This window comes from Rhincodon typus, chromosome 7 (assembly GCF_021869965.1).
Source record: "Rhincodon typus isolate 14 chromosome 7, sRhiTyp1.1, whole genome shotgun sequence".
Taxonomy (NCBI): domain Eukaryota; kingdom Metazoa; phylum Chordata; class Chondrichthyes; order Orectolobiformes; family Rhincodontidae; genus Rhincodon; species Rhincodon typus.
Window position 1 is genome coordinate 41,082,649 of NC_063338.1, and position 13,053 is coordinate 41,095,701.

Consider the following 13,053-nt stretch of genomic DNA (forward strand, 5'->3'; position numbering starts at 1 on the left):
CTTCTTCAGAAATGCATTTCTGAAGAAGGGTCTAGGCCCGAAACGTCAGCTTTCCTGCACCTCTGATGCTGCTTGGCCTGCTGTGTTCATCCAGCTCTACACCTTGTTATCTCTATGTTAGAAAATTGTATTTTGTTTTGAACATTGCTGGAATAATTATGAACTTTGGCCCAGGAACTAAATCATGCTTGAATCAAAACACGATTCCAACCCTGCACATACTATAAGGCAGCAAGACAGATAATTAGTCTATTACCCTATTTTGTTTAGGAGACAGCTTGCCAGCCCAATGAGATCCAATCAATTACAACACCTCCTTGGATCCTCTGGAGAGCCTACACCTTAAATAAGCATGGGAAGTATGTGCTCACTGGTCACTAGTGATCTGTGAATTTGTTGTGGAGTGATCCTGCAGCTCAGTCACTCAGATAATGTGAAACATATCTTTTCAAGAATTTGTGTTTTGGCCTCCTGAGAATATTGACTGCACTAAGCATGGCATTGTCCATTAATAATTAATTTTGCAAAGTGAACCTCAAATATGCATTAAGCCACCAACTTGTATTGGCAAAAGCTTAATATCATCTCCTTGCATTTCTATAATGTCTTTAACATTGGAGTCCCAAGGAGCTTTGTTCTTTTTCTGTGGATTGCCAACTTAAGCTGGGAAGAGGTTTATTCTGCCTGACGAAACTTTGAGTCATGCCATCATGTGGCTACTGGTCAGGCCACAAACAATACCAGGGGTTCCAGACAAAGTGCAATTCAAAAATTCCTCAACAGCAGAACAAGTGAAGGAAGACTTTATATCTCCCTAGATGCAAACCTGGAAGAAGACTGCTAGGCAGTCTTGAGGATTGTGGTTTGGTCTGTCACCGAAATCTGATCATAAACTTGTCAAGATTGTGTCGACAATGTTGGTACCTGGGATTCCCCTGTAAAACAAAATCATCCAGAGGCTTCTGCCCGGGTCCATTTACCAAATCCTGTGGCGATGGAAGACTGGCAATGGGGACAGGGCTATGAATCTGGGAGTCCCTTAGTCAAGAATCTGCACAGAGGTGACAGATGCATGTAGGTCATTGGATATCCGTGTTGAGACAGAGCTATTTTGACTCGCAACATCTGTGATAGTGGAGTCCTGGTCAGGGTATCCAAATGGGAAAGGAGATTAAAAAAAAAGGTGCCCTAAAATAAGTGCCATAAAATTTCTCCTGGCTGGGGAACTTCAGCCTTCAAGATCACCAGAATTTGTCTCATAGAAAACTTTAAATTTTGGCAACTTAGAATGTTAGACCACTCATGGATAATTTCAACAGCAACCACCCAGAAAGATGAATTGCAATTGTATCACATGATCTAGCAGAACTACAAATTGACATTGTTACCTCAGAGAGACCTAACTTCCTGTGTTGGGGCACCTGAACAAATAAGTAAAGGGATACATCACCTACTGGACAGGAAAGGCTGTAAGTGATCTTCAGGTCCACAGAGTGAGCTTTGCCATCTGGAATAGGGTCTTGGGTGCACTGCCAGAACTCTGAATCGTAACAATGAAGGACCCATGAGACTTCACCTCCAGCTCAGCTATATTCAATATGGCACCGTCTTCAGCACTGAGACATTGACATTCGTCTCTGATGATCATAAACACACACAAACACTATAGTTTACAGGTGACTACTACGTTGCTGCCCATTCTGCATCAAACTTGCAATAAATGTTGAAGGAGAGATTCTGGAATATGCTGAGTGCTTCCTGTATCTTGACGTTCACCTCTCTGAAAAGACCACCAATGATAAGGAGATTGACCACTGGAGCAAGTGCACCAGCTCAGCCTTCTACAAATTCCAACAGCAAGTACTTAACAATAAAGACTTCAGGAAGTCAACAAAACCTATAGCGTACAGAGCAATTATCATCATAATGCTGCTGTACTGCAGTGACCGAGACCTGGACTGTGTATTAGCAACACACAAGAACACTAGAGAAATTCCAACAGCAGCATCAACGCTGCATATTCTGGAATAAGTGGAGGACCATCAACCAAATGCTGGTGTCCTTCTAAAGCCAGCAGTACAAGCATTCTGGTAAAACTCCTGCAAAATCAACCTTTATGAGCTGAACACTGTGTCCAGAAGCTGAAAGCAATTTTTCCCACCAGGTCCTGTTTTCACAACTCACTATAACCAATATTCCAGAGGAAGGCAAGAAAATACACTCTGAAGCTCATTTTGAATTGCAGCAGCTTTGCCATTAATGACTGGAAGAAGATTCCTCCCTTTAGCTCCGAATGGCAACAAACTGTCCATTAGGCTGTGTTATACTCTGAGTCACAATGTCTTAGAGTCATACAGCATGGAAACAGACCCTTCGGCCCAACTGGTCCATGCCAACCAGGTTTTCTCAACTGAACTAGTCCCATTTGCCTGCATTTGGCCCATGTCACTCTGAACCTTTCCTATCCATGTGCCTGTCCAAATGTGTTTTAAATGTTGTAGTTGTAGTCACCTCTATCACTTCCTCTGGCAGGTTGTTCCAGATATGCACCATACTCTGTATGAAAAAGTTGCCCTGCAAGTCCCTTTTAGGTCTTTTTCCTTTCACTTCTATGCCATCTAGTTTTCGACTCCTCTACCCTGGGAAAAGACCTTGACATGCCCCATCATGATTTTAGAAACCTCTGTAAGGTCACCCCTCAGTCTCCTACGTTCGAGCAAAAAAAGTCCCAGCCTCTCCAGCCTCACCTTATAACCCAAACCTTCCTGTCTTGGTAACATCCTTGTAAATCTTTTTTGCACCCTTTCTAGTTTAACAACATCCTTCCTATGGCAGGGCAACCAGAATTGTACACAGTACTCCAAATGTTGGCCTTACCAATGTCTTGTACTGCCATACCATGACACCCAATACCTGTAAGAAATGCTCTGGCTGATGAAGACAAGCATGCCAAATGCCTTTTTCTCCATCCTGTGTACCTGTGACACCACTTTCACGGAATTATATACATGCACCTAGGTCTCTTTGTTCGACAACACTCTTACCATTAACTATGTAAGTCCTGCCCTGGCTTGTCATACCAACACCCCACATTTATCTAAATTAAACTCCATCTGCCACTCCTCAGCCCACTGGCCCAAGATCCTGTTGTGCTCTTAGATAACCATCTTCACTGTCCACTGGACCACCAACTTTGGTGTTTTATCCGAAAACTTACTAACCATATGTCCTATATTCTCAATTAAATCGTTTATATAAATGACAAATAGCAGTGGACCCAGCACTGATCCTTGTGGCACAGCACTGGTCACAGGCCTCCAGTCTGAATAACAATCTTCTATTACCACCCTCTGTCTCCTACCGTCAAGCCAATTTTGTAACCAATTGGCCAACTTTCCCTGGATCCCATGTGATTTAACCTCATTAACCAGTCTACCATACGGAAACACATTGAAAGCCTCGCCAAAGTCCATGTAGACAATGTCTGCTGCTCTGCCCACACCTGTCTTTTTGGTCACCTCTTCAAAGAACTCCATCAATTTTTGGAGACCTGATTTCCCACACACAAAGCCATGTTAATTATCCCTAATCAGTCCTTGCCTTTCTAAATGCATATGGATCCTGCCTCTCAGAATCACCTCCAAAAACTTACTGACCACAGACATCAGGCTCATGGGTCTGTAGTTCCCTGGCTTTTCCTTAAAGCCTTTCTTTAATAATGGCACAACATTAACCAGCCTCCAGTCTTCCAGCACCTCACCCAGGGATTTATCTACTTTTTCACATTTTAAGATCTCCAGCACCTCCTCTTCTGTAATGTGGACTCTTTTCAAGATACTATTTATCACTATTTCACCATTTATTTCCCGAATTCCCTAGCCTCCACGTTTGTCTTCTTGGGGTATACTGACACAAAATATACGTTTAGTATCTCATCCATCTCCTGTGGTTCCACACATATACAGCCTCATTGATTGTTAAGGGGTCCTACTCTATCCCTAGTTACTCTTTTGCCCTTAATGTATTTATAGAATCTCTTTGGATTCTCCTTAACTGTATCTGCCATCTGAATCTATTGACTTATCACTAGGCATTGTTCATCTGTTGTTAGTGTAATTGTTTTCTCATGATATCCCTGTTTCTGATGAAACATCCGATTGCCTATTTCCATAGAAGGATCCAATGGTGCAATTTAGAGGTTTCTCTAAAGTTAAAACAGATGAAAATTTTGCAATAACTATTTCATATTGAGAGCATTTTTATGAACTACTGCTTCCTGTTAAAGGAATATTTTTTTAGAAAGCTTACTGTATCTGTAATTATAAAGCAAGATTCAGGTTATTAATGCTCATACAACAAGTTTATTCTGCATTTAGTAAATTAAAGTGTATTAATTGATACAGCAGTTCAGTAGTCTGGTGTGTTGGACAGCAACATGTTGCACTAGGTATTAAAAGAAATAGGAACAAAAACAGACATTGCTGGATAAGCTCAGCAGGTCTGGCAGCATCTGTGAAGAAAAAATCAGAGTTAACATTTTGGTTCCGGTGACCCTCCCTGAAAAAGAAATAAGGTTCTGACCTAAGATTTTTACAATATGTTCTTGATGTTTGTTGGTGTTTCTGGAGGAATATGCATGGAAAAGGTCATGCACTTTCCTACAGCAATGGAGAGAGAGATAATCCGCAGTGAGCCTGGATTACTCTTTGTTACTGAATATTGAGTAACACTGACAGAAACCTGAAAGCACAGCCTGTCCCCACAGTCTGGAGGAATAATAGAAACATAATAATAGAATAGAATGTCCTTTATTGCCACGTGTACTCAAGTACATCGAAGTACAGGAGAACAGTGAAAAGTTTCAGTGTCACCATCTTAGGTACAAGTACCTAGGTACAAAGCTTGGATACAAAAAAGATCAATAAAAAAGAAAAGTAGTTGCCTTACTTTGCAGTGATTGATAGAATATATTAGAAATAAGACATAGTTAAAAGGATAGTCATTACAGTCAGATAAACAAATTACAAATAAACATGGTGCAGGGCTGGATGAACACAGCAGGCCAAGCAGCATGCTCCTATGATGCTGCTTGGCCTGCTCTGTTCATCCAGCCCTGCACCTTGTTGTCTCGGATTCTCCAGCATCTGCAGTTCCTACTATCTCTGATACAAATAAACATAGTAGCGCAGCGCAAGGGCTTCCACACATGGTCTGACCACCTGCAGCAGACCCCAGTTCAACAAACGTTCCTGCTCCACTCCAAGACCCCAGTCCACTCCTCACCGGCTCTCAGCTGCTCCAAAGTACATTTACTCCAGGACTCACTTCCCCTTGTTGGCCTCCACCCGGGAATGCTTTCTGTCGCTTCCCGCCGCCCCGGGACTGTTTCCCCGCGGCAGCCACTCTAGGACTCAATTCTCTGCGAGAGCCATCACTCCAGAACTGCTTCCCTGCTCCAGATTTCACCTGTGGGGCTCGCCAGCTCCTCCATTCCCATCCCGGTAAGTCCAAGTCATTAGCTGAAAAAAAACGTAAAAAGGAGGGAAAAAGAGAGAAGAGAAAGGGCAGAGCAGGGGAGGTCCAGCTGGAGTGCTTTACTTTGTCACCATCTTGCAGAAATGTATTAAAGAAAACAAGTGACTTAGACAAGGCTTCATGGATAAATTATATACTGGTTAACTAAAAGGGAAAACTGAGGTTTAACACTCAGCAATTATAAAAAATCCCACTCTTTGCATGTAAATTGCATTTTATACTTTATAAAAATTAATTTGACTAAAAACATTCCCTGATGGTAAACAGGATTTCTAAAGAGTGAATTGAATTTGGCTGGTGCTAAAATTATTGAAATGTACAAAGGAACACAATATTTGAGATACAAGGATGTAAATACAACAGGTAAGAAAAGAACTTTTAGTTAGGGGGCAAGAAGCAAATGCTTCGCAGTTGTATATCCAGCAAAATATTAAAATCTTCACAAAATTAAATTACTTCATTTTACATATTCAGTACATTATAATGAGTCCTTTGTTTTATCTATCATGTCAGTTAAGTGTTTATAGTGTCATATAGACATGACATGAGGTCATTTCATAATATTTTGCTGACAGGCACCACTCAGCATTTTGTGACGTTTGTAGAATAAGGAAAATGGCAATATCACACAGTGCAGGGCATAGAATGATGCTTTAGATAACAGTAACACAAGTTGTGTAAATACATTAACAATGTCCTTAACTTCAATTTAATAAAATGCACATCCACATAAAATTTGTTGCAATTATTAAATGTTAAATATAATTGCATATTTTATCCAACTGATTTGGAAGCCATCAGCTATTTCTTCAGTAATGATTACTTATTTGTGAGGTCATACTCTATGGTAAGTATATAGCAGGACTTTTTGATCTTTTTACAAATGATTTATTTACACCAAGCTAATCATATACATTACTGTGTAATGAGCTCAAAATAATTGTTCCTTTTTGGGAGTTACCTCATCATCATATGGTGATGACATCCTTAATGACATAGTTTCCTATGTATATGTGGAGTTATAATCTTTGCTGTATATCACCCTGTGTCTCTGTGTCTCTATCCAACTCAGTATTATATTGAGTTTGGCACTAGCTACAAACAGACAACTCGGTTTTGCATTTGCTCTGAGCATGACGCAATCCACTACTTTCAGTTTGCTTGTACCTTTGAACAATTTTGGAAATTCAAATCTGAATACACTGCTTTGGTCCTCTTCTTTATTTTTTTCCATTTTGTAAATTCATTTCAAGTCCATACGTGCCTTTCTGCTTAATGATGAGTACCCTTGGTTTTGTTTATATATAGTGTTTCAAAGGATGTTCAGTCTTTGTGTTTGAGCTTTGCAATGTCCTTTGATCTTCGGATTGATCGCTCCTGACCTTGTGGTATAAGTAATGAAGGTTGCAATATACCTGATTTCTTTTCCTCTGAGGGTAGCGAATCTATGGCATTCTTTACTGCAGAGGACCATTGAAGCTGGGTCATTAAATATATTCAAGGCTGAGACAGATAGATTTTTAATCAGTAAGGGAATTGAAAGTTATGGGGAATAGGCAGGAAAGTGGAGTTGAGCATTATTAGATCAGCCATTATCTCATTGAATAGCACAGCAGACTCAATAAGCCAAATGAGCTACTTCTGCTCCTATACCTAACAGTCTTATGGTCACTCTTCATCATCAGAAAGTACACAGACTGCTGCTCCTGTGTCCAGTTAGAAATTTGTAGATGTTCATTGACCTCCGTATTAGTGCTTCAGCATTTACATTTTTTGTAAATTACCTTCTCTGAGGGACATGGTTTCTTCATTCTCTGGCTCTTTGATTTCTTGGATGGTGCTTTTCTTTGAGAGCATTTTCCTCAGCTTTGAGAGTAAAAATTTCTTGGAGCAGCGTACTAAGATAAAATGACAGACTGTTCCAGTTCAGATGAGACAATCATCACACCTATGGACCTGCTTCCCATTACAGCAGGACCATGACAAGATATTAAAGCTTTACATTCCAGATTTTTTTATTGACTTCAAATTTCACCACATGCTACAGTGCCAGAACATTAGTCTGAGATTCCAAATTACAAGCCTAGTGACATTACCACTAGGCCAAACCCTCCCCCTTTTAACCTAGAGGGATTTCGACAGTGTGTGATTCCTTTTCTCCAGTTACCCATTTTCTGAACTGTTATGATCTCTCAACATATTCAAATGTATCTGGAAGCAGCGAGGTCAAATTCATGCCAGCATGTTAGTGTAGGTTTTCTTCCTGTGCTGCTCCATGTTTTAGTTACTGGGCTCTTTTATGAGTTTTTACCTGCAATGTGTGATCATAGGGAGCTTGCCATGGGGTTTGATCATTTGATGTTGTTGGGTTGAGTTCAAGACAATGTCAAGTCTTCTCTAAGGTAAGGAAATAACTGTACTCCTGCATTTTTTAAAAATAATTGTTTACTTTCTCCAGTCTAACTATATAATTAATATAACAAGGTATGTACAAAGTAAAAATAGTATGGGTACTGTGTGCAATTCTGGTCGCAATGTCTTAAAAAATATGTAGAGGCATTAGGGAGGAAATCTATCTTATGAGGAAGAGTTGCAAAGGTTGTGTCTGTATCCACTGAAATGGAGTAGGATGAGAGGTGATCTTAATGAGAGGGTGTTTCACCTTTTAGGAAAGACTAGAACTGGGGATTCAGTTAAAAAGAGGTCTGCCATTAAAGATCTAGCTGAGGAGCCATTTGTTTTCTTTCAGACAACTTTGGACAACGGAATTCTTTTCCCCAGAGAGCAGTGAAGGCTGGATTATTGAATACTTTAAAGCTGAGTTAGATAGATTCCTAATGAGCAACGGAGTCAAAGAGTGTAGGGAGCTGAAGCCACAATCAGATTATCTTGTAAAATGACACAGCAGACACTAGGGGCTGAATAATTTGTTCCTAATTTATATGTTCATAACATCATAATCCAGGCAGAATTGGCTCACCCAGCAGAAAAGAGTGAGGAATTTTAAATGCAAATGAGTTATGTCTAAACTCATTTAGGTTAATATTTTCTAAACTTTTATTTTAGAGTAGTTAAATCATCATGTTGAACTTGCGAGATTCTGCAAATTATGTTGCATTAGGAAGGCTTTACAAATTATGTATATTTCCTTTGATGCACAGATATTATAGGTAAATTTTAAATATATTTTCATACCAAAAAATAAATTAAATTGCTATGAAACTAATAAATCATTCAGTAGATTTTTTAAAATCATTTTAAAATTGGTTACTCAAAAGTAGGAACTGGACACTTCTTGAAAGTTTTTATTCTTGGCAAGTAAATCTATTTTTAGCAGTATCAATAAAACTGCAGGTTCTCACTCTTAATTACATCAACAGATAATTTTAAAGCAGGAAATAACCCAATTATATTCTATTGCTATAATTGATTGCATTTGTTCCTTGAAGCATCTAAATTCATGATTAGACAAACAATTTTATTGGGACTCTAATTTGTCACCTGATCTGTACAATTTCAAGTACATTTTGGGTACTAATTCTCAGTTGCATTCAAAGCATAAAGTCTACTTTTGATTTCTATCTTACTGTCACCATTAAAGACAGAGTAAACCAATTAGAACCTTTCACTATTCTATCTAAGAGTACTACAAGCAATAAACCTACATTTAGAATGTGATAATTTCCACAGAAAATATTTTATTAAATTTTAAGACTGATTTCAACAAGAACTGATTCCTAATTATTATTGTTTCCAGGCCATTTTTGACCGTAATAGAAAAGATGAACTCCCAAGACTGCAGTTGGAATGGATCGATGGGATATGTATGCCCCTCTATGAGGTAATGATTTTAAGCAATTGAAGTTTAACTTCTATAAGATATGTAGTCCATTATTTCTTTGGCCTATGAACTTAATATTAGGCAGAAGTTTATAAAGACTGAAGACCAATTTATCTCCAGTGTTTGATACATAACGAATTGGCACATTCAACTGACTCTTTAAACATCATGGTGAAATGTCAGATTTAAAATAAGATTATTTTTAGGTTGATAAGACCGGACAATTAAGTGTTATGCACTTTGCCATTTCCTGCAGAATTCTGAAAGCAATTCAGCAAAAAGATAAGCAAATGAAATATTTGTCCCAGCAAAGGCATGTGATCATTTACTACACCAGTCATTCTATCTCTGTGAATAGCCATGTTGTTATAATTTGATTCTTTCCAGGCATAAATGATCTCCCCATAAAATGTGTTTGGCCTGTAGCTAACAGTGCATTAATTCCATGTACACTATAATAGCTTTGTGAATCTCAGTTAATAAATGTTGGTGCCTTAGGAGCAGTCTGCTGCTTTGCCATTTCTGTATAGCAGTGGAAATTCTAAACATGATGGGGCATTTAGTCATCCATGCCAAAACCACAGAATCGGTCAACTAAAACAATCAGCAGGTTGACAAACTTATGACCCTAGATAGCTTTTACTGAATAGAAATTATTTGTGCTTTGGGCAAACAGTAGTAGAATTGACCTTTCATTGCTGACCACTTTGTCATGTCCCTCAAGGTACGCTGATCTATTATCCAATCTAATTTCATGTGGTCATTTAAGTTCTCACAAACGTTCAAGCTAATATTTCCTTTTAAGTGTCTAATTTTAACACTTTTGGTGAACACAGAAAACTTTTTGTTTATAATATTGGTTTCTGTAGTCTGGCAACCAGCAGCTGTCTGCGGGAGGATCCAATCCAGATTTTCCATCAGCATCCTCTCAACTTCCCTTTCTGATACATGATGTCAAGACTGCAGACCTGCCCTCTTGCTTTTCATCACCCACAATCAGAAATTGTTATGAGTATATGACTGGCCCCGACTCATTGTATTGCTTAGCAATATTCCCATGCAATATAGTGTCAGGATAAAGAGTCGATCATTTAGGACATAACTGTAGTGAAATTTCTTCACTCTAAATGTTATAAATCTTTGGAGTTCTCTACCCCAAAGGATTGTTGATGCTCCATCATTGAGGACATTTAAGGCTGAGATGGAGGGATTTTTGATCACTCCAGGAATTGACGAATCTGTGGATGGGTGGTTGGCAATGTGAAAATGGAGATGAAGATCCATCATGATCATATATGATGGTGGAGTGGACTCAAAGGGCCCGAGTGGCCTAACCCTTCATCAATGTTTTTTTGATGAATTTATGTTCTTAAGATATTTCGTACTTACAAGTGAGGCCAGAACTAGGGTTCATACATGTAAAAGATAGTCATAAATAAACCCAATCAGAATTCAGGAGAAACGTCTTTACCTAGAGAGCAAATGGACTGTTGAGCTCTCAAGCAAAAGAGTAGTTGAGGTGAGTTGATTAGATGCATTTAAGGAGTAGCTAGAGGGACTTAGGAATAGAAGGATATGTGGATGGAATTAAGTGAAGAAGGGTTGGAAGAGGTCGAAGTGGAACTTAAGCACAGCTTAGATTTGAAGGGCAGATGGCCTTTATTTTTGCATTAGATACTGACGACACAATTCACCTGCAGGTACTAGTGCTATGGAAGACCAAAACTTCAGAAATGTTGGTTGTACAGCTTCCTGCTAAGAGGCTGTTGAGCCTGGCCACATGGCAGGGCTTGGGTATTTAACAACAAAATACACAAGTGGAAGATTAGGATTAGGGAAGGGACTGATGGGTGATGTGCAAAACAAGAGGTCAATGACTTTTTCATCTGCAGTTTGCAGGTCTTACCAGGTAGCAGGCTGAAGACAATGTGGGATTTAAGAAGCAATGTGAGGCAGTAACATGATCTCAGTCGCAGATAGTTCCGTAACGTGGAATAAGTCTCCACTAGCGAGCCTAGAAATTGCGGATGTGTCCATCTCCCGCCAGGTTTTCTATTTTTGTTGTTATGTGTGAAATTCTCCTGTGAGTGAGGGAGAATGGGAAGAGCGTCAATGAGTGTGTTGCAGTGTGTTTGTGTAATGTGCTTGCCATATCCAAATAGCTGGAGGTATGTGTAGGCTGCAAGCGGTGGGTACGAAGCTGGCATCGTGGCTGCATATGTTAGGGTGAGGTGGAGTCTCTGTTCATTAGATATGATTGCTGAAAAATAAGAGGTTGGTGGAGTGGTGATAGGGTTTTTATCTGTAGATACATTCACTGGCTTTGACCACTCATAATAGGTCAAAGAACTATCTGCAGCACTGCAGCCAGGTTCTGACTTACCTCCTTGATCATCTGCTCCTCTTTATTTGTTTTGCCTCAAGCATCTCCTGGTTCCGTGTGGAATCATGGCCTTTCTCCTGTTTTCACCTTCCATCGTTGCAACCTCCTATGCAGCCTCCAAGGGTCTGAAAACGCTTGCTGTGTCGCATTTTTCATTGGCAGCTCTCTGCCTTCCACCAAAGCCTACCTGAGGCAGTTGTAGCTGCTGCTGTAACTTGAGAGCACCTCTCCTGCATGAAGTGCAGGCTACCTATTCATCATCATAGCCAAGCACACTGTGGACCCTCCCAGCTGAACATGTAACACATTTTGCATTGGACTACACAACACCAGCTTGTTGAAGAGCAGCCAGCACTCAGTTTGCATGCTGTCTGCCTCAGTGACACTGGGCATGGGTTAATCATGCATTGTGATCCCCATACCCAATAATAAGCAATTAAAATGTTCCTGCATCTCACAGCTCTGACCTAACAGAGAGAAAAAAAGGGGGAAGGATTCCTGCTTTTGACTGCTATTCACCAACCACTACTAGAAGTGAGTAAATATGAACACTGGATTGATGATCCAGTTTTACTGTGAGGGCCTCCAAAATAAACAACCCAGTAAGCGCGTATGGTACAACAGGACTACTGCTGCCTCAGAAACCATTTAAATTGGAAGTCAGGATCCTCAAGACAGTAGAAATGAAACAAATAAGAACAGCCTTGTGAATTTTATTTGTTTTATTTGCTGTGCTTGCTTTTAAGTTTTCCATCAATGACTGTCACTTCAAAAATTATCTTCAATTGGCATTGCAATTGTTTCCATTGAACTAAGATCAGGGTAAATGTTTCAACCAAATTTCAAGTAAATTCTATTCTATTTGTAGGCCAACTGGCTTTCACTTTCAGGTTTTGGATTTTATCTGAATTCCAAGTGAAAATGTATAGTTGTTATTCACTTCCAATTAAATAAACGTCTGTATTTTTAACATAGAACATAGAACAGTACAGCACAGTACAGGCCCTTCCGCCCACTCTGTTGTGCCGAATTTTTACCCTAATCCTAAATTCTATCTAACCTCCACCCCTACCTTATACTATCATCCATCTGCCTATCTAACAGCTGCTTAAATGCCCCTAATGAGGCCGACTCCACTACCCTCTCCGGCAATGCATTCCATGCCCCTACCACTCTCTGAGTACAGAACCTACCTCTGACGTCTCCCCTGAACTTACCTCCACTCACTTTAAAACTATGCCCCCTCATAATAGCTACCTCCACCCTAGAAAAAAGTCTCTGGCTGTCTACTCTA

The 13,053-nt window shown here is 39.7% G+C and overlaps 1 protein-coding gene across 1 annotated transcript in view; it reads left to right on the forward strand.

Annotated features, from left to right (window-relative positions):
- Positions 1–13,053, forward strand: part of LOC109932547 (dual 3',5'-cyclic-AMP and -GMP phosphodiesterase 11A-like) — a 293,291-nt gene that overhangs the window by 267,606 nt on the left and 12,632 nt on the right. Inside the window, exons 18-19 of the mRNA XM_048599206.1 lie at positions 5,441–5,501; positions 9,293–9,376. Of these exons, the coding sequence (XP_048455163.1) occupies positions 5,441–5,501; positions 9,293–9,376 (145 nt within the window). The remainder of the gene's footprint in view (positions 1–5,440; positions 5,502–9,292; positions 9,377–13,053) is intronic.